Source organism: Geotrypetes seraphini, chromosome 10 (genome assembly GCF_902459505.1).
Source record: "Geotrypetes seraphini chromosome 10, aGeoSer1.1, whole genome shotgun sequence".
Lineage (NCBI taxonomy): Eukaryota > Metazoa > Chordata > Amphibia > Gymnophiona > Dermophiidae > Geotrypetes > Geotrypetes seraphini.
The window spans coordinates 1,176,578-1,199,762 of NC_047093.1; the positions used below are offsets into that span (position 1 = coordinate 1,176,578).

At 41.6% G+C, this 23,185-nt stretch overlaps 1 protein-coding gene across 10 annotated transcripts in view; it reads right to left on the bottom strand.

The window, feature by feature from the left end:
- Positions 1-23,185, bottom strand: part of GPS1 (G protein pathway suppressor 1) — a 285,648-nt gene that overhangs the window by 92,499 nt on the left and 169,964 nt on the right. For all 10 annotated transcript variants that reach the window (XM_033962197.1, XM_033962201.1, XM_033962205.1 and 7 more), the window contains 3 exons: positions 3,879-3,964; positions 3,085-3,179; positions 2,875-2,980 (listed from right to left, as the gene is read on the bottom strand). In XM_033962197.1, the coding sequence (XP_033818088.1) occupies positions 2,875-2,980; positions 3,085-3,179; positions 3,879-3,964 (287 nt within the window). The remainder of the gene's footprint in view (positions 1-2,874; positions 2,981-3,084; positions 3,180-3,878; positions 3,965-23,185) is intronic.

Below are 23,185 nucleotides of genomic sequence, written 5' to 3' on the forward strand. Positions count from 1 at the left end.
GTTACCGTAATTACGGTAAAGTTGTAAATAAACAAAGTTTACTAGTTTATTCAGTCATCATCATCACAGTCATCTGAATCGTTGAATCCATCAAAATCCGAATTGTCATCATCATCATTAAATAAAGTGAGCACGGCCTGCAGACGATCCTCGTTTATTTCCAAAGTGATATCGTCATCATCATCGCTGATATCCGTGTTGTTGTCTCCTTCCGCTGCATGATTAGTGTCATTGGTTTCATAAACAATGCCCGCTTTTCTAAATCCATTTCGAATAGTATCTGGTGTTATTTTATCCCATGCTGAAGCCACCCACTTGCAGACTTCTGTGAAAGTTGCCCGCTTCAGCCACCCCGTGGGTGTGTACTTGTACGTGCCGCTCTGCATCCACTCCTCCCACTCCCTTCTAACAAAAGTCTTGAATGGATGATTCACTGCGATGTCAAGTGGCTGCAGCTTTCACGTCAGGCCTCCAGGTATCACAGCGATGTGGGCACCAGTAGAATTAATGTTGGCCTGAACATTTTTTTCTTTGTGGGCAGCCATGGCATCAAAAATTAACAAGGATTTTTTTGAAAAAAAATGCACCCTGTCTTGCCCTAAAGCATTTATCTACCCCCAATCTCATTATGTCGCAGCCCAGCAATCCCTTCTTGTTGCAGTGCAGAACCACACTGGTGGGCAGTTTTTCACGGGGCATAGTGACCCTTTTGAAAATGACCATGGGCTTTAACTTAACCCCGCTAGCTGAGCAACCAAGAACTACTGTAAAACACGTTCTTTCATGCCCAGTTGTGGTGATGGCAACAGATTTAGTACCTGTGGGGGCTACGGTTCTTGTCGCTGGAATGTCGAATGCCATTAGAATTTCATCTATGTTGATGACGTCCTTTGCAGTGATGACAAGTTCAGATATTTCTTTGGCAACAAAGTCATGGAAATCGATCAATTTTTGCTGCCAGTCATCCGGAAGTCGCTGGCCAACAGTTGTTCTCATTTGAACCGATAGTCCGTTCCTTTTCATAAATTTCGAGATCCATGTGAAGCCAGCTTTGAAGTCGGGTATTCATCTTCCATTGGCAAGTAGTTTTGCCTTCATCTGAATTGCAACGGTAGAGACTGATTGATTTTGCTCCCTTTTCCCCAGAATCCACTGCTTCAAGTCATCCTCCAACTGAGGCCATTTTGGTTTGGCCCCACGACGTGCCCGTTTTCGCGGATTGCATTTCTCCAGTTCCTTCTTATCTTTTCTCCATTCACGCACCGATGTTTCTCCAACATCGAACTCTCTCGCTGCGGCAAGGTTGCCTATTTCCTCAGCTTTCGCAACGACTTTAAGCTTAAAGTCCGCTGTATATGACTTTCGTCTCATTCCTGGCATTATGGCGTTTTAGAAAAAACTTTACTGGTAAATTTAAATTTAATCGATAAATGCAGAATACCAATCTGAAGAGATCGAAATTAAAATGTGGGCTCTACATGCAGCACTAATGATTTTTTATAGGCTTACCCAATGGCTGGGATGCTATTGTATATGCAAAATACTATTCAATGGGTCACTAGGCCAATTACAAGGCCAGATAGACAACAGAACGGGATGAGGGGGGGACACGGCCACGGTGATCAAAAGCGTGCCGCGACAAAGGCCTGTCACGGTGACAGGTCAAAAGCGTGCCGCAACAAAGGCGCGCTGACAACCTGGCGCAGACAACTGAGTGCAAGCATGCTCAGACCATCTTCTTTGTCTGTAGATGGTCTGCGCATGCTTACAGAGCTGCGAGCTGCTTTTTCTTTTTTTACTTTATTAATACTTCACGAGCCTTTGGTTTTAACTCGCTTTAAACTCACGGGTTAAAACCATTGGCTCACACTGCGGGGGAAGGGCAGGAGAGTCGGGGCAGCAAGACAGGAGCAGGGCAGCGATTCGGGATAGAGGGCAGGGCGGCGAGAGGAGAGTTGGGGCGGCAAGGCAGGAGAATTCGGGGCTGAAAGGCAGGAGAACTCCGAGCGGCAAGGCAGGAGAATTCGGGGCTGAAAGGCAGGAGAACTCCGAGCGGCAAGGCAGGAGAATTCGGGGCTGAAAGGCAGGAGAACTCCGAGCGGCAAGGCAGGAGAATTCGGGGCTGAAAGGCAGGAGAACTCCGAGCGGTAAGGCAGGAGGAGGTTTTACTTCAATGAGCAGCATGCGCGGTATACGCATGTGCGCGCTATATGGAAATTTGTTTACATACATGCTGTGTTACCGCGCGCTATACGCGTATGCGCGTTATATGCGTGAAAATATGGTAGTTCTGTGTAATTCACCCAGTAAAGGGTAAAGGGGATGGGACTTGATATACCGCCTTTTCTTTATGGTTTACATGAGACAATGAAGTGTTAAGTGACTTGATCAGAGTCACAAGGCGATGCAGTGGGAATTAAACTCCCAATCTCAGGGTGATGAGGCATCTGCTCTAACCACTAGGCTATTAAAAGCAGAGCTGAGGAAAGCCATTGCTTATCCCTGGAGGTAAGTGCTGTGGAATTTTGTCACACTCTGGGATTCTGCCAGGTACTTGTCACCTGGCTTGGTCACTTTTGGAAACAAGAGATGGATCTTTAGTCTGACCCAGTATGGCAATTCTTATGTACCCTTGTGCACACAAAACCAAGTTGGGGAAAAAAAAACTCTACATAAATATAACTGGAAGACATGCATCGTATCTACATCTGTCTAGACACCAACACCCAAATAGAACAGGGGAGATTCTATCCAAACTTCAGTACTTTTAAGAAATTGTGTTTTTACTTTAGGCTCTTGGGCCTTAACATTCAAAGTAATGTGATCAAATCTTTACCCAGCAGGAAAATGGATGATAATTGTACATGAACTCACCTTCATCTCATCAAGCATCTTCAGACACGAAGCATATTTGGATTCATAAAACTTGAAGATAATATCTCGCACCTGAGGTTCAAGTTCTAGAAATAGTTTAAAGGAGCTGTAAACATAAATTTAGTAATTTAGTAAAATCTCCACTTCTGTGTACACAGAATCTTTACAAATCTATCACTGCTCCCCTTCTAGAATGTCAATGCCACCAACCTGCTGGAGATAACATTGCGCTGTAATTCTTGACGGTCAAATGTGGCAAGAGCACAAAGCCCACCATAAACAGCCACATTGCTGGAAGACAGAAGCTGGAGAAAAAGGAAGAGTGACATTATTAAAAAAACAATGCTGAAGACTATAACAGTGCTGTGCTGGTTTGCATATTCCATTCACCATGGTTGGTCAGGCCTTGGTGCATTGTCGAGATACTGAACAGACTTTGGAAGGCAAGGAAAACATCTTCCATTCTCCTGTCAACAAATGACTGGCACCCAGGGTGCACCTTTGAAAAAGTATCTCTCTAACTCTCAGATTGGCAAGGGTCTCCCAGAGAAGAATAGACTTCTAAGGGAAAAATGAGCCAAACTGACAAATAAAAAAGGGAAAATGCCTCTTTGTGATGCACCAAACATCTGAGTGATATGATGAAATGCTTGGCTTGAAAGGCTTAGCAGTTGGACTGAATTGTTGATGCTCCTATGCATGGCTCCAAAGGCTCTTTTTTAAGGGGAGAATTGTGTGTGTGTGTGTGTGGGGGGGGGGGGGGTAAATGAAACTTGCAACATGCCAGCAGACAATAGGCCAATATCAGAACATGAAGCTTGTGAAGTACATATTTTGTCAGCTGCACCCACAAACGGGCAGCGATGTGCAAGGAACAGTTCTTTAGAGAGACACAAACAGCAGTGGAAGCACACATGAGACACAGAGACATAAGGCGTGTGAGACAGAGAAAGAACTGCCGATCAGTAGAAAGAATAAGTAGCATTTACTTTTATGGTGCTTACCTCAGGGAAGTCACAGTGGTCAAATGAGGCCAATAGAAAGCATTTTGCTGCTTGCTTGTATTTCCGAGCTGCTAATTCAGCTAAACCTATACAAGAACTACAAGTTAGAGCTTAGAAAAAAGCGGTATAAAAACAAAAGCTGACCTGCAACCCTGCCAATTACATATACAAAAAAAAAACACATTAGCAAACCTAAAATCCAAACCAGACTAGGGGAGCACAGGATGAAAAATGTCACACACGAGAAAGGAAGAACTAGACCTTTGTACAGATGTTGGCTGCTATATTGTTCTGGGTGGTAAAAGGAAGGTACCAAAACTGGGAATGTGACTACTACTATTTATTATTTCTATAGCGCTACTAGGCTCATGCAGCACTGTATATGAAACACACAAGCTGCTCTTTGGGTACTTGTGACCTGGATTTGCCACTGGGCTAAATGGACCATTGATTTGACCCAGTAGGGCTTATGTTCATCAGGTAGCGCCTAGCCCAGCTACAAAATCTGAGTGAATAACACAACAGGCCACTCTGGTGCTACTTAGAAAAATGAGGTTCTTACCACGATAATCTCTCTTGTAGATGCACCTAGTGGTCCTGAACCTTATGGTTATGCATCTGAACCCACAAGGTGCTGTCAATCATCCTTGAACTCCACCTCCTTCCCAGGAAGCTTCTCCTACCCCCTCAGTTTGTACAAAAGCACTGTAAATGACAAACATAACTGGAAGGAGGGACACAGGGAAAAAATGCCCAACACTACAATTCTGTTTGCTCTGTAATAAACATATCAATTAACATTATAACATTCAAGTAACTGATCAAAACAGATATCAAAACTATGTGCAACTATGTCGAGCTCTTAGCTACTCGCATATCTTGCTATCAAGCAAAGACTTCGACCAGACTGTACTTTCTTGCAGGTTTTTTTTTTTTTTTTTTTTCAGACTGATCGTAAGACAGCGGGCAAGTGAAGCCCCCTTATAGGGTGGGGCTTCAGGACTACTAGACACATCTACAAGAAATAAGATCATCGAGGTAAGAACCTAATCTTTCTTTCTAGTGGTCCTGAACAGAAGGTATGTATCAAAGCAGTCCCCTGAGTCTAGGCCGGGCCCCCTGAGCCTGCCTTCAAAACGGAGGACCCAAAAGCAGCTTCTTTCCTGGCTGCTATTTCTACATGGTAAAGGTATGAAAGTTAGATCGTGCAAGCTGTTTTCGAGCAAAACCACCCGAGTCTCCGTCCATGATGTAGCAACTCCTCTGGCAGAGAGCACTTTCAATGCAATCAATGGCTGCTTACTTTAGCCCACATATGCAGAGGAAATGACCATTTTAATCCATATGGAAATTGAGGCTTTGGACGCCAGCCTCCCTTTCTTAGCCTGATTGGTCAGTACAAAAAGGTGATCCGATACGTGAAACTCATTGGTAACTTTGAGGTACCAAAGAAGCACTCACTTGACATCAAGCAAATGTAACACTTTATCCTTTTTCTTAGAAAAGCGGGCAAATGGACTTCCTGATTGACATGAAGGAAGAGACTACTTTTAGTAAGAAATACAAAACCGTGCATAAGGAAAACCCTGCTTCCATAATCTTAAGGAATAGCTCCCTACAGGACAGAGCTTGTAACTTTGAGATTCATTTCAATGACGTAATCACCACTAGAAATACCATCTTGACCGTAATATCCAGAAGAGAAGCCACCCATAAGGGCTCATAAAGAGTTTTACTGAAACTGTGCAATACGTACAGTGTTAAGATTCCAGGATAGGAATGGGAGACACACCAGAGGGTGCAACCAAAGAGTCCCTTTAATGAATCGGACAACATCTGGGTGAGAAGGCCAGTAAGCCTCTTTCCCTCCCTCCCTCCCCCTCCCCCCCCCCCCGAGATTAAAATAAGCAAGACCTGCTATTTGCACTTTCAGCAATCCAACTGACAGACCCTTCTGAAGTACCTCTTGCAAAAAGTCTAGGTCTACCGAAATTGGAGCTACATCATCCACAGCAACCCAGTGGTGAAAGAACTTCCATGCCTTAGCTTAGGCTGCCACCTTTGACAGCTTCTTAGCTCTAAGCAGAGCGGCAATGACCATGTCCAAGTAACCCTTGCTCGTCAGGGCAGCCCGGTCAAGAGTCATGCCTTAAGCCCAAAGTGTTCCAGATTCTCCATAGGGACTGGACCCTGAGTGAAAAGATCCACTTGGACCAGTAGTCTGAGGCCTTTGTCCTATTGGAGGACAACTAGGTCCACATGGTCTGCACACCAATCGGGTACCACTATGACTACCAACCCCGAATGACTCGACCTAGAATGGGCCATGGGGGAATACGTATAAGAGCCCCATCTCCGGAAATGGCTGGACTAATGCATCCAACCCTGCATTTTTGGGCTGGTATCTTCAGCTGTAAAAGTGTGCCGCCTTTGTTTTAATTGCTGAGGCCATCAGATTCATCTGTGATGCCCCCCACCTCTGAACCATGGATTTGACGCCTAGGGCAGTGTCTCACAAACTGTGTGCCATGAAGAGATTCCAGAATTTTACTTTATTTTTAAAATTCCCTTCATAAGAAAATAATTCATAAAATAAATATACACTAGAATAGATGACGTGCACATTGTGTGTACAAGAGTGTCAATATTAAGAGCATCTGCCCTTGTGAGCTACAACCACCCAGAAAAATCATTATTCTTTGACTTGATTGGTCCTTGAAAAATAACACCAAGTAATTTTATTTTATATGCAATAGTTATTTTAGCCCTAAAAAGTTAAAATGGATAATTTTGGGGGAAGATCTGAGAAAAGTAAGGGAGAAAATGAAAATACAGAAAACAATGGACAGAAATTAAAGTCAATTAAGCAATCCAGTTTGTCCAAACGTAAATATAATGAAGATTATATTGGATTTGTTTACGAATTGTATTTAATCCTTTATTTTTTTTCCTTCCTTCCCATTTTCACATGTATTGTCTGATAAAATTGTACTAACTGTTTAGTTTAATTATTATGACTTTTTTGGTTTTTAACCCAATTTTATAGGTAAGTGTAAATCGCATTGGATTTGGATTTTGCGATCAAATCAAATATTTTAAATAAACTTGAAACTTGATTTGGTTTCATTTTATCACAAAAAGACAGCTCACTTCCATACTGTTTGATTTATTCAACAATGCTTTCAAACTAGAGAATGACATGGGGAAAAATTTTATCACCGTTCCTGCCCCATCCCCGTGAGCTTGGCCCCCATCCCTGCCCGTCCCCATGAGCTCAGTACCCATCCCTGCCCCATCCCCGCAAGCTCAGTCCCCATCCTGCAAACTGTCAGATTCCATCCACACAAGCCTTGAATAGTTATGATTTTATACTGAACTTAGTTTATTAAAGTATAAAAAGAGACAATATTCTGTATAATTGTCATTTCATAAACACAAATAATACAGAGCAAGGATCAGCAAAATCCCTGTCTCTCCTCTCTTCCACAAATATCCCCTCCACTATTGTGACAATTATACAGAATGCTACATAGAAAAATCAAGCTAACAGAAGCCTTCAGTCACACATGGCAGGAATAGTATTAGGGGAGAGCAACTGTTCCCTGGTCAGAGAGAGAGCCCTAAGCCAGCTGGAAGCTAAAGAAGCACAGCCTGGGCTTTGAGGTCGCAAGTTATATATAATACCAGCTCTAGCAGGATACATATTTCAAATCTGAAATATTCTGTTAATTTTATTCTTCAAATCACATTAGTCTTGGTCTTTGGTTTTGGGTTCCTTCTGTCTTCATCGTGGCATGGCTGGCTCCTGAAGGTAAAATAGGTGCAAGAGGAGCTGGGGAGGAGATGCCAAGTCTGACATGGGCTCAATTTTTTTTTTACCACAGGAGCAAGACTTTTCACTGCTCCCACGGGGCGGTAAAAGGTCTTGTCCCCGTTCCTGCAGTAAACCAGTTTCAAATGTCTCCATTCCTGCGGATTTACTGCGGTGACCACGGTTTACTGCGGTAAAAGGTCCCCATGTCATTTTCTATTTCAAACGAGGCAATAGTGCCAAGTAGGCTCAAATGTCATCTGGCGAAAAAACACCCAGAACATAAAGGCAAGCCAAGAGAATACTTTGAGAAGTTTCAATACAATACACAAAAACAATCAAAAAAGATGAAAATATTTTTAGTTAATTTGCACTCAAAAACAAGTTCATCCATCACACTGATTAGCAATTCTATTCTATGTATTTTAGTTTCACCATTATTACAATTATCCATACATAGCTTAAGGAACTTAAGAACTTTAAATAACTCTCAAATTTATTTTTTTGTTGGTTCGTTTAGTGTGCCAGAGCTAAAAAAGTTTACAAGACACTGGCCTAGGGGGACAGTAACCATTCCCCCGGGACTCTAGTCTGCCCACTAAGAAAGTCGGCCTGCACATTTTCCACTCCCACTAAGTGCACAACAAAAAGAGGGCCCATAAATGAGCTTCTGCCCACCGAAAGAGAAGATGAGCTTCTAGGCGTAACAGGGCGCTTCTGGTGCCTACTTGCCTGTTGACATAGGCCATCACTGTCGCATTGTCCGAGAAGTCCAGAGACCTCTCTAGTAGCTAGTGACCAATGACCCTGAACTGGGTGTCTATTCCAATGACATCCCCCCAACCGTAAAGGCTGGCATCGGTCAGTAGTATCTCCTAAGAAGAAATGTGAAGAGGAATACCACTGTCTGCAGCCACCACCACAGCTGCTCCTCGTTTCCGATAACCATGGAAGCACTTGCTGAAGCAAGTCTGTCTCAGGAAACCAGAGAGAAAGGAGAGAGTCTTGGAGAGGTCTCATATGCACTCTCGCCCAAGGGACCACCTCTATGGCTGCCGCCATCGACCCTAGGACCTGTAGACAAAGCCACACTATGGGAGTCAAGACTCTGTAGCAGGTCCAAAATCTGCTTCTGGAGCTTCAGTCTGCGAGGCCCTGGAAAAAAAACCTGGCCCAAGGCCGTGTCAAACAAAATGCTCAGGTATTCCAGGTCCTGGAGGAGCTGGACCATTCTTGAAACTCATTCTCCTCCCCCCTGGACGGGGCTCTGATTAGCCCATCATCCAAATATAGGTGCTCCTGGATCCCTGCCTTGCATAGGTGCGTTGCTACCACCATCACCACCTTGGTAAAGGTACGAGATGCTGTTGCTAGGCCGAAGGGAAGCGCTAAGAAGTGGAAATGCTGCTCCAGCACAAGATACCACAAGTACCTCCTGTAGGCCAGAAAACTGAGAATGTGGAGATAAGCATTCCATCAAATCGAGAGAGGCAAGAAATTTCCCCAGTGCCACTGCCATTATGACAAAATGAATGATATCCATGCAGAAGAGTGGCACTTTCAGTGCAACACTGACCGACTGGCTCTAAAGTATGAAGATCCAGTAGCCTTTGAACCGTCACCTGGACTCCGAGAACTCTTTCCAATCGGCCAGTCAGCTGTTATTATGAAATTTTAATGCTATTGCTGTACTATCGCTGTTCTTGTTCAGCTTTTCATTATTGTTAATCATATAGAACTGAGAGGTACTGCGGTATAAAAATAAAATGTATTATTATTATTATTACAAAAAGGTTTGGAAGGGAGGCCCAGAACTCGATTTTGTAACCTCATCAAAAAAACGTTCTTACATAAGAACATAAGAAATGGCTTCGCCGGATCAGACCCTAGGTCCATCTAGTCCGGCGACCCGCACCCGCGGAGGCCAAGCCAGGTGTTCCCTGTTGAGAAACCTTGTTTACCGAGAAGGTGTGCATCCAACTTGCCCTTGAATCCCGGAATGGTGGTCTCCATCACGACCTCCTCCGGGAGTGCGTTCCAAGCGTCCACCACTCGTTGTGCGAAGCAGAATTTCTGATATTTGTCCTGGGCCTGGTGCCCCTCAGCTTCAATCCATGACCTCTTGTCCGAGTCACATTGGACAATGTGAATAACGATGTTTCTTGCTCTATTTTGTCGAATCCTTTTAATATTTTAAAAGTCTCTATCATGTCCCCTCGCAGTCTTCTCTTCTCGAGGGTGAACAATCCCAGTTTTCCGAGGCGTTCTTTGTAGCTCAAGTTCTTGATACCTTTAACTAGCTTCGTGGCTCGTCTTTGCACCCTCTCCAGCAGGGTTATATCCTTCTTTAGGTAGGGAGACCAGTGTTGGACACAGTATTCCAAGTGTGGTCTGACCATTGCTCTGTAAAGCGGCATTATGATGTCCTCCGATCTACTCGTGATCCCCTTCTTTATCATGCCCAACATCCTGTTTGCTTTCTTTGCTGCCGCTGCGCATTGTGCTGATGGCTTCAGGGTCCTATCTATCAGTACCCCCAGGTCCCTTTCTTGTTCGCTCTTGCCCAATATTACACCTAACATTTTATATTCATGTTCCTTGTTTTTCTTACCCAGGTGCCTCACTTTGCATTTGCCTATGTTGAACTTCATCTGCCATTTTTCTGCCCATTTCTCTAGCTGGTTCAAATCTCTCTGGAGTTCTTCTCTGTCCTTTTGTGACCCAACTGCCCTACATAGTTTTGTGTCATCTGCAAACTTGATTAAATTACTTGTTGTTTCTTCTTCCAGGTCGTTTATGAAGATATTGAACAAGATGGGCCCAAGGACCGAACCCTGGGGTACATCGCTCGTCACCTTTTCCCAGTCCGAGAACTTCCCATTTATGCCCACTCTCTGCAATCTGTTTTCCAGCCATTTGCCTATCCATCTTAGTATATCTCCTTCTAGTCCATGACTTTGTAGTTTCTTCAGAAGCCTTGCGTGTGGAACCTTGTCGAACGCTTTCTGGAAGTCCAAGTATATTATATCCACTGGTTCACCGTTATCGATTTGTTTGTTCACCTCCTCAAAAAATTTAAGTAAGTTTGTCAAACATGACTTCCCTTTCCTGAAGCCATGCTGACTAGCTCTCATCAGGTCGTGGTTTTCCAGGTGTTGCACTATGCTATCCTTTATTAGTGCTTCAACCATCTTTCCAGGAACCGACGTAAGACTCACAGGTCTATAGTTGCCCGGTTCTCCTCTCGATCCTTTTTTGAAGATTGGAGTGACATTCGCTATCTTCCAGTCATCTAGTATTCGCCCGGTTCTAATTGACAAGTTAGCTAGGGATTGTAAAAGTTCTCCGATTTCTACCTTAAGCTCCTTTAGCACTCTCAGGTGAATTCCATCTGGTCCAGGGGATTTGTCACTTCTTAGTTTGTCAATCTGATAGTATATCATGTCCAAATCCACATTCACTGTGGTTAGGCTATCCTCAATTTCTCCTTTGAATGCTCTCCCTGTTTCTGGCATTGATGCAGTGTCCTCCTTAGTAAAGACAGACGCAAAGAATGAGTTTAGCCTATTCGCAATCTGTTTGTCTTCCTTGATGCACACTTTTCTTCCTTGGTCGTCGAGAGGACCCACTGCCTCCTTAGCTGGTTTTTTCCCTTTTATGTATCTAAAAAAGGGCTTGAAGTTTTTGGCTTCTTGCGCTATCTTTTCCTCATATGCTTTTTTAGCGTCTCTTACCGCCTTGTGACACTTCTTCTGGTTGACCTTGTGACTTTTCCAGGCCTCCGTTGTGTGTTCGCGTTTCCATTTTTTAAACGAGTTCCTCTTATCCCTTACTGCATCCTTCACCTCTTTAGTTAGCCAAACTGGTTCTCCTTTGTTTTTATTTTTCCTTCCTTTGGATATCTGCGGAATGTAGAGATTCTGCGCTTCGGTGATGGTATTTTTTAGTAGGGACCATGCTTGATCGACTGTTCTGATTTTGGCTGCCTTTTTCTTGAGCCGTTTTTTAACCATGACTCTCATGCTGTCGTATTTGCCTTTTCTGAAGTTAAAGGTTGTGGTTTGAGTCTTGGTACGTTTCTCCTTCCCGATGCCAATTTTAAAATTGATCATGCTGTGATCGCTCGTACCCAACGGGACTGTGACCTCTACATTTGTTGTCCTTCCAGTTATGCCATTTAGGACCAAGTCCAAGGTGGCGGTCCCTCTTGTCGGTTCTCCCACCATTTGTTCTAGGAAGCAGTCCCCTATCATTTCCAGGAACTTGGATTCCCTGCAGCAGTTTGAGGTTCCCAGGTTCCAGTTTATCCCGGGAAAGTTGAAGTCTCCCATGATCGTTACATTACCTGCTCTACATCCATGGTTGATTTCCTTTATCATTTCTACGTCTGTTTCTCCCTTCTGTCCTGGTGGTCGATAATAGAGGCCAATTTTTGTGTCAGCCTCATTTTCTCTAGGAATCTTTATCCAGAGGGATTCCAATTTTCCTTTCCCATCTGTCTTCCCTTCTCTAATAGACTCTACTCCTTCTTGGACATACAGGGCAATACCTCCCCCTTTTTGCCCTATTCTATCTCTTCTGTATAGTTTGTATCCCTGTAGAACTGTGTCCCACTCATTGTCCTCGTTCCACCATGTTTCTGTTATTCCGATGATATCCAGTTCTTCTCGTCTTGCTAGTGCTTCGAGTTCCCCCATTTTGTTACCCAGGCTTCTGGCATTTGTGTACATACATTTGAGCTCCCTTTGCACATTTGTGTACATACAATTTAGTTCTCTTGGTGGTACCTTCTTGGATTTTTTAGTATTCACAACCTTTTTTGTATCCATTTGCGCTCTATCTCTGTTACTTTTTATTTCAGCATGCTCTTCCCCTTTATCTGAGCTTGTAGTTTCTTCTTTGGGGTCTCCTGATGCCCGGGCCATCGACTGGTTGTCGACTGTCGGCTCTCCCCTGGCCTTTAGTTTAAAGCCCTCTCAATGGCCCTCTTCATGTTTTCAGCCAAGACTCTTGCCCCTTGCTTGGTGAGGTGTAGGCTGTCCTTCTGTAGTATCTGCCACATCCCCAGAATGCCGTCCAGTTGCGCACGAAGTCGAATCCCTCCTCATCGCACCATCGTCTCATCCAGGCGTTGATTGTTCGCAGTTCATCCTGTCTCTTTTCATCCGCTCTCGGTACTGGATCTCAGAGAAGGCCACTTTCACCTCCCTGACCTTCAGTTTTCTTCCGAGTGAGTGGAGTTGATCCTTTAGTTCTTCCCTGTTGTACTTCCGTCTGCTCACATCATTGGTTCCCACATCGATAAGCACAGCAGTATCCTCTCCTTCTACGTTGTCTATGATCCTGCTGATCCTGCTGGCCACATCCTTCACTCTTGCACCAGGCAGGCAGGTGACCAGTCTATCTTCTCTCCCTCCTGCGATGTGACTGTCCACATTGCGTATGATGGAATCTCCAACAATGATCCCTATCTTCTTTATTCGGGGGTTCTTAGGGGGTTGTAAGTCTGTATCCATGGTGTATGCCCTGTCTTTTTCCTCTACCTCCGCTTCGGCCTCCTCTACTACCTCCTCTTCTTGCTGATTTCCTGGACACCAAATTTAAAGTTAACTTTTAACAATTTAGAAATTCCTTTGGTCAAGAAGTTCCAATATCTTGGAGTTATTGTTGACTCCTAACTTTTTCTGAGCAAGTGTCAGAAATTATAAAGAAATGCTTTTATTCAAAGGTCTTTAAGAGCAGTAAGACATCTATTTGATAAGAGCTTTCATACTTTGATTCATATATTCTTTACTTCTTTTTTTTTCCCAGATTTTTTATTCATTTTTCCATCTTACATCAAGAACACAATATTACATCATTTAAACCTTGTAAACATTACTTCTATTTCTTCTAACATCATCTTAAAAACATAAATTTATACCCTCCCCACCCACCCTTCCCACAAATATTTTAATCAAAAATATCATATAAATAATATATTCTTATCTATTGATCAAACCTTTAATATAACTTTATACCCTCCCCCCTCCCCCTATGTACTTTCAGTGGATAATGGCGTCTAATCATTGCAATAATTTGTCAATGGCCTCCAAATTTTTAAAAATTATTATAGTTCCCTTTTTGTATGGCAATTGTTCTTTCCATTTTATAAATATGACATAGCGAATTCCACCAAAATGTATAGTTAAGCCTTTTGTAATTTTTCCAATTACTGGTGATATGTTGTATGGCGACTCCTGTCATAATCAATAAAAGTTTATTATTACTTGATGAAATTTGACTTTTTGCTCTCATTGACATCCCGAACAGAATTGTATCATATGATAATGCTACATGGTTTTCTAGTAAACAATTAATTTGGGACCAGATTGATTTCCAAAAGACCATGATACAGGGACAATAGAATATTAAATGGTCCAAAGTCCCTGCTTCTAGATTACAATGCCAGCATCTATTAGACTTAGAGCTATCCAACTTTTGTAATCGAACTGGGGTCCAAAATGCTCTATGTAACAAAAAGAACCAAGTTTGTCTCTTAGATGCAGACACTGTACATCTCATTCTCCAAGACCAAATTCGTGGCCATTGAGACGCAGAAATTTGATGCTTCATCTCAATGTTCCAAATGTCTCTAAGACCATTCTTTGGTTTTTTATTTATATATCCAGATATCAATTTATACCACTGTGCGGCTTGGTGTCCCAAGAAATCCGCCTGAAAGCATAAGAATTCCAGACTATACTGATTATTAAGATTTTTCCATTCAGGGAACCCCTCCTGAATAGCTTGCTTCAGTTGCAACCATTTAAAGCTTTGTGATTTATTAAGATCAAATTTATGTTGCAACAGTGAAAAATCAAGCAGTTTACCATTTGAAATAACATCATCTAAAATCCGTATACCAGCAATAATCCAGTGCTTCCATACGACTTTAAATCCGCCAATTTGAATCTTGGAGTTTACCCATAAAGATTGATTTGTTGATTTGTGTATTGGGTTAGGTGTTAAATTACTGACATAACGTAATTTTTTCCATGTATCCATTAATATTCTGTTCTCTTTATATTTACATTAAGTGGAAGAATTTCTGACTTATTCCAATTTATCTTATACCCTGAAAATTTTCCAAATTTCTCTATCAACTCCAGCAAGCATGGAATGGTAGTTTCCAGATTTCTCAAATAAAGCAGTATATCATCTGCATATGCAGAGACTTTATATTCCCAATCTGTACGAGGAATACCTTGTATCCCCTTCACTTGTTGAATAGCTAATAACAAAGATTCTAACACAATATCAAAAAGCAAAGGAGATAATGGACAACCTTGTCTAACCCCCCTCCGCAAATTAAAACGTTCTGATAAATTATTATTAATATACAATCTTGCAGCAGGGGAGCTATACAACGTCTGAATCATTTGTATAAATCCCGAACCTATACCAAACTAGAGAATGACACGGTGGCAGTTTAGCCACGGGTAACCCGCCAAAACGGGAAACGAAAACTAGCAGTCGCTGCGGGGACGGGGACAAGGCCATACACCGCCCCGTGGAGCGGTGAATGGTCTTGTCCCCGCAGTGAGGCATGAAGGATCGCGCGGTCCCCGCAGCCCACACCCGCCTGCCAAATCGATCCTAGTGATTAGCCAGCTCTCTCCCTTCTCCTCACCTTAGTTTGTAGGTTTTCTTTTTCGGCGACCCGCACGCTATCAAAGAGCCGCGCACCCGCTGCTGCTCAGTTTCGATCTTCTGCTCTGACGCAACCGGAAACAGGAAGTTGCAGCAGAGCAGAAGATTGAACACTGAGCAGCCGCGCGTGCACGGCTCTTTGGGAAAGTGTGCAGGTCGCCGAAAAAGAAAGCCTGCAAACTAAGGTGAGGAGAAGGGAGAGAGCTGGCTAAACACTAGGATCGATTGGGCAGGCGGGTGGGGGCTGCGGGGACCGCGCGATCCATCTGTAAGATTTGTTACATGCATTTCTACAAGAGAGCATCATTTTTTGGTTAACGCTGAGAACAACATGTGCCACATCAATCGCCTGTAATGCACTAGTTGCCATTGTTCATTATTTGTTGGAGTAGTGATTGGTACTTAAGGTGTAAGAAGAATGAATGTTTTGTACTAAATAACACCATCTACCCTACCTGCTTATTTGGAACTTTGGTTATCTAGATGTGCAGTTCTAGAAACCGCTTTCACTATTATGAGCTGTCTACCTTTATTGCATGTTGAGGGAAGAGGAAGTGGTGGTTGCAAACTTACCAGGTGCAAAAAGCTAGATGGGGTTGAAAAGAAGAGACACACTGGTATGGAAGAGGAAGATAGGGGAAATCTGGACAAAGGAAGGTAACAGAAAGAGGGGAAATTATGTGCATGGGGCATAGGGACAGAGACATAAAGGGGACATGCCATGGGGATGGTATATGGACACAGGGGGGGGGCAATGGCAGATACATAGGGGAGATATTAGAAATGGGGAAAATAGGAGCACAGAAGCGAGATGGTTTGTGGAGATGGGACAGGGACCGAGCTCGCAGGCTCCAGTGGCTTGCACAAATTACATTGTAATTGCCATGAAAATAAGAGGGAGGAAGGTAGATAGATAGGCCACGCGAGAGGAGCTGAAGGGTAGTAGAAAGGAACAGATGGTAAAGGAGGAAGGGAAGGGTGGTGGTGGAAAGGAATAGGACAGACATTGAAGGAGGGTGGAGAGGAACAGACCCTGAAGGGAAATGTGGAAGACAGAATGGGAAGAAGACATATGCCAGACTATGGGGGAGCGGAGAGAAGAAGATGGGTGCTAGACCAATTGGGGGGGGTGAACGGAGAGGCACAGTAACAGCAAATGGAAGATGCAGAGAGAAGACACACAGTGGATGGAAGGAATTGAATGAGAAGATGTGGAAAGCAGAAACCAGACAACAAAGGTAGAAAAAAAATTCTATTTATTTATTTTTTGCTTTAGGATAAAGTAGTATATTAGTTGTGTTGATAAAAATTTATAAACAAAGCTCTGCCAGCTGAACATCTCTTTCTCTAGTTCAGCAGCAGGAACTTTGATTTATAAGAAAGGAATAAGCTAAATATTACAGTACTAAGGCTTATATGGATGCAGCGGGGACAGTGACGGGGCGGTGAATGGGATGGCAGTGGCGGTGACGGGGCGGTGAAAGGGAACGGCGGTGACAGGGCGGTGCAGAGGATGGTGGGCCGGGGACGGGGCGGTGCAGAGGATGGTGGGCTGGGGACGGGGCAGTGACGGGGACAGATTTTTTTCCCCGTGTCATTCTCTATACCAAACCACTCTAATGCTTGATATATGAAAGTCCATTCAACTTGATCAAAGGCTTTTTCCGCGTCTAAAGAGACCGACAAAGCAGGATCTTTTATATCTTTTGTTAAATTTAACATATGAAAAGCCAATCTGGTATTATTAGAGGAATGTCTCTTAGCAACAAATCCTGTTTGGTGCATATCAATAATAAAAGGGAGAGCCTTAGCTAATCGCAAAGCCAATGTCTTAGCCAAAAGTTTTCCATCAACATTAATTAGTGAGATAGGCCTGTAGTTTGAAAGACAAAATGGGATCTCTGTTAGGCACTTGGCAAAACGATTGTTAATGATTCTGCCATAGTACCTGTAATGCAACCTTTAGTTAGTTGGTATTGATATAAATTTGGAATAAATGAGGTAATAGGGTAATTTGAAATGATTTATAAAACTCTACTGTGTAACCATCACCACCTGGAGCGGATCCAACTCTAAGAGATTTCAACGCTGTTTCTAATTCTTTTAGAGATATAGGCTCATCCAAACTTTTTTATATGTTCAGTAACCTTCGGTCCAATAATTAGATTCAAAAATTCTAAACCATCTTTTTTGCTATCCTCATAAGGCTCAGAAGAATATAGGTCTTTATAAAAATTTAGAAATTGACTCAAAATATTTCGAACTTGAGTATGTGTAACTCCTTTCTCATCCTTTATTGCAATAATTTTTGTCCTTCTTTTCTTTGCTTTAAAATAATTTGCCAATAATCTTCTTGCCTTATTTGAACTTCCATAATACAAAGTTTGTTGGGAAAACAAATCATTCCTTACAAATTTTGATGAAATCTCATTATATTTACCTTTTGCCTTTAATAAAGCCTGCAGGGTATTTTGCTCCCATTTATCAACTAATTTAGCTTCCAAATGTTTAATTTCTTTCTCCAAATCAGAAAATTGTTTTTTAAGTTGTTTTCTAATATATGCCGAATATGAAATAATATTACCTCTCATGGTAGCCTTAAATGTATCCCATAATGTTTCTATGCTAGTATCTTCCAAGGTGTTGATTTGAAAAAATTAAATCATTTTTAATTTAAATTATTCAAGGAATTTTGAATCCGCAATCAATGTATTATCAAATCTCCATACAGACCTACTATATTCATGCTCCTCAAACGTAAACTCAATCCACACTCCTCCATGATCAGACAATATGATAGGGTCCTATGGATGCTTTTGTCACTTGTTGTACTAATTGATTTGAAACAAAAATATAATCTATTCTTGAAAAAGATTTATGAACTTGTGAACAAAAAGAAAATTCCCGTTCATCAAAATGAAGTATGCGCCATATATCTTTCAAATCACAAGATTGTATCAAATTATCCAACCCTAACGACTTCATAATTTTACTTGGTTTTTTATCCATTAATGGATCTATAACAGCATTGAAATCTCCAGCCACTACTAAATTAGAAGCAGCCAGTGGGAGTAATAATTGTTGTAATTTTTTAAAAAATTCACTTTGATTAGTATTTGGGGAATATACATTCACCAAATCCAGGGTACTGTAATTCACTGACTGTACAGCTAAACTTCTCTGTGAACCGCCTAGAAGTCACAAGATTATGGCGGTATAGAAAAATAAAGTTATTATTATTATTATTTCCTATGCTCATTCTTACATGTACCCATCTTCCTAAGGGATCAGAATCTATCAATTGAAAATTAGCAGTATTCTTTTTATTTATTAATATGGCAACACCAGCTTTTTTACCAATAGCAGGTGCAAAAAAACATTGTTTTACCCAACCCTCTTCCAATTTTTGTGACTCTACCATTGATAAGTGGGTCTCCTGTATGAAATATAGATCCGCATTTTGTTGTTTCAGAAAGGCAAGCATTTTTTTCTTTTTTATTTGATGGTTAAGGCTATTAACATTTAATGAAAAAAATTTAACCTCCATAATATAATTTGTTTTCTAAGTAATCAGATGTAATTAACTTAAAATGATTAGACACCATTTCTAATACTTTAAAATTTTACACATAAAATTCTCCTATCCCTAAAATTTTCTTCCCCCCCCTTCCCCCCACCCACCCTCCCCAACTCTTTATTAATAGTGTTAACTTGGTGACACACATTTTAGATCAGGTAATGAGAAACTCCCAATAGACCCTCTTTAAAACAATATTCAAAAATGAGTCACATATGAAAATAATTATTATATATGATAATTATTCATAGAACTTAATTTAATTAATAAATTATGCTATATTCTCAATTTAATGACTTCGTATGCTTTTTAGGAACCTTTAAATTAATATCATATATTAGTATACCTTCATATCCAATTATAATCTAATTATATCACCCTATAAATAATATATTTAGTAATATGATTAATCCATCATGATATATTTAAAACCCTTACACAAAAAACTTTTACATCTAAGACCAGAAATCAATATCTTCAAATTCCTCTTATTTCCATAAATCAATTTATTATATACCTTGTGATATAGAAATTCATCAATAAACATCAATAATTTATCTTCTTATATTAAGATTAAATTAAATCTTCATAAAATTTATCAAATTTAATATAAGAACATAAGAACATAAGAACTGCCTTCTCCGGATCAGACCTTCGGTCCATCAAGTCCGGCGATCCGCACACGCGGAGGCCCTGCCAGGTGTACACCTGGCGTAATTTATAGTCCATCAAATCCTTATATGCCTCTCTTAAGGAGATATGCATCTAGTTTGCTCTTGAAGCCTAGGATGGTCGATTCTGTCATAATCTCTTCTGGGAGTGCATTCCAGGTGTCAACCACTCTCTGAGTAAAGCAGAACTTCCTGACATTAGTCCTGAACCTGTCCCCCCTCAGCTTCATTACATGTCCTCTAGTCCGTGTCAAATTGGACAATGTAAATAATCTTCTCTGCTCTATTTTGTCGATTCCTTTCAGTATTTTGAAGGTCTCGATCATATCCCCACGCAGTCTCCTTTTCTCAAGGGAGAACAATCCTAGTGTTATAAGTCTGTCCTCGTATTCCAGTTTCTCCATACCCTTCACCAGTTTTGTTGCTCGTCTCTGCACCCTCTCCAGCAGCTTTATATCCTTCTTTAGGTAGGGGGACCAATGTTGGACACAGTATTCCAAGTGTGGTCTGACCATTGCCCTATAAAGCGGCATTATAACTTTCTCTGATCTACTCGAGATTCCTTTCTTTATCATGCCCAACATTCTATTTGCCTTCTTTGCCGCTGCCGCGCATTGTGCCGACGGCTTCAGGGTCCTATCTATCAGTACACCCAGGTCCTTTTCTTGTTCACTCTTCCCCAGAGTTGCACCTGACATTGTATACTCGTATTCCTTATTTTTATTGCCTAAATGCATTACCTTGCATTTCTCCACATTGAACTTCATCTGCCATTTCTCCGCCCATGTTTCTAACCGACACAAGTTGCTCTGGAGTTTCTCTCTATCCTCCTGCGATCTGATTGCCCGGCATAGTTTTGTATCGTCTGCAAACTTGATGATCTCACTGGATGTTCCTTCCTCCAGGTCATTGATATAAATATTAAAAAGGATCGGCCCAAGTACCGAGCCCTGGGGTACACCACTAGTCACTTTCTCCCAGTCGGAGAACTTCCCATTTATGCCCACTCTCTGCTTTCGGTTTTCCAGCCATTTGCCTATCCATCTTTGTATATCCCCCTCTATGCCATGGCTTTGTAGTTTCCTGAGAAGTCTTTCGTGTGGAACTTTGTCGAACGCTTTCTGGAAGTCCAAGTATATTATGTCCACCGGCTTCCCACTATCAATTTGCTCGTTCACGGTCTCGAAAAATTGGAGTAAATTAGTCAAACATGATTTCCCTTTCCTGAATCCATGTTGACTGGGTTTCATCAAGTCGTATGCGTCCAAGTGCCGGACTATGCTATCCTTGATCAGTGCTTCAACCATCTTGCCAGGGACAGACGTAAGACTAACAGGTCTATAGTTGCCCGGTTCCCCTCTCGATCCTTTTTTGAAAATTGGGGTGACGTTCGCTATCCTCCAGTCGTCCGGTATCTGTCCAGTTCTGATTGTCAGGTTTGCAAGTTTTTGCAATAACTCTCCGATTTCAAACTTCAATTCCTTTAAGACTCTCGGATGAATCCCATCCAGTCCAGGGGATTTGTCACATTTAAGTTTGTCGATCTGATAGTATATCTGGTCTAAGTCCACTTCAACTGTGGTGAGGCTGTCTTCTATTTCTCCTGCAAACACTTTCTCCGCTTCAGGTATTGTTGAGGTGTCCTCCTTCGTAAAGACGGACGCAAAGAAGGAATTTAGTTTGTCTGCGATTTGTTTATCTTCCTTGATGTACCCTTTTCTTCCCTGGTCGTCCAGGGGTCCCACTGCCTCTTTTGCAGGTTTTTTCCCTTTCACGTATCTAAAGAAGGGCTTGAAGTTTTTGGCCTCCTGGGCTATTTTTTCCTCATATTCCTGTTTTGCATCCCTCACCGCCTAGCTTATATAATTTAAAATTCAGAACAAATTTTAGTTTATTGAATCTGTATTAGATTCAAACATAACCTATATCTCTTAAAGAATGCATTACCTTACCTTTTAATTAAATCTTTAATTAAATCAATTTCTTAAATTAAATCAATTTATTTTAATAGTAAAACTTCATATACAATATCACAGAACACCAAAAATCAGTTCTCAACAAAAAAGACAGGAAATATCCTCCCAACCACTACCCTCAACTACAACACCCACCAAACTCTAAGCCACAATGAAAACTACACCACAAAAATACCAAGCTATTCTACTGATCACCCTAATCCTAACCAACTGGAAGGTAACAGCAAACAACATCTACCCGATACCAACTATATCATACTACATTGCAGCCTACATGTCCCAACAGCCCTAATCAACCAGAAATCCACACTTCAGACAGATGCTGGTACCACTCCCTCTGGTCTGACCACTATACGTACTCCTTCAAAATCAACTGGACCACAAACAAAAACAAACCAATTACACAAAAAATAACCTACAACTCACATCAACACATCGACCCTACTAAATTCTTGACAAAAACAGACACCATAATCCAAGACTACAACCCCAAAGACTTCATCTCACAATGGAACCAGCTAAGCACAGCAACCCTAGATGAGCTAGCCCTAGAACAACCCAAAACCAGAATCCATAGAAAATCAGACAAATGGTTCGACAACGATCTACTCCAACTCAAAAGGCAATGCAGACAACTAGAAAGAAAATGAAGGAAAAGTAGTCAAGATACCACGAAAAAAGCTTGGAGAATACTACACCAAAAATACAAACAAAAGCTGAAAGAAAAAAGAAAAACATACTACACAAAACAAATAAAAGAAGGATCCCAAGACACAAAAAAGCTATTCCAGTTACTAAATTCCAGTTACTAAATTCCAGTTACCAATCGCCTCAATCCCACTATACATCAAACTAACAGAAGGCCTAGTCGCACAATATCTCTCCAACTTCCTTGAAGACCATCACATACTGCATCCATCCCAATCTGGATTCAGATCTAACCATAGCACAGAAACTCTACTGATATCACTATTAGACACAGCCCGACAACACCTTAGCAAAGGAAACAAACTACTTCTCATTCAACTCGATCTCTCTGCCGCATTTGACCTAGTTGACCACCCCACACTACTCCAGACATTAGACGCAATAGGAATCTCTGGTAATGTTCACAACTGGTTCCAAGGCTTCCTTAAAACTCGAACATACAGAGTCAAGTCAAAAGAGCATCTATCCGACCCATGGTCAAACCCATGTGGAGTACCACAAGGATCGCCACTATCTCCTATATTATTCAACCTCTTCATAGCATCCCTCGGCATTACCCTAGACGCCCTAAACACAATATCATTCAGCTATGCGGATGATATAACAATTCTCATCCCCTTCAACATACAAGACCCCTTATCAACAAACCACCTGAAAATAATAATGGAAACGATAGAAAAATGGATGTCAAGTCATAAACTGAAACTGAACTCGGAAAAAACTAAATTCCTACTATTAGAGAAGGAAAAAAACCCATCATGCACAGAACTGGAATTAAACACAATCAAGTACCCAATGCAAAGCACACTCAAGATCCTAGGAATTCAACTAGACAGAAATTGCACAATGCAGACCCAAATCCACAAAATCAT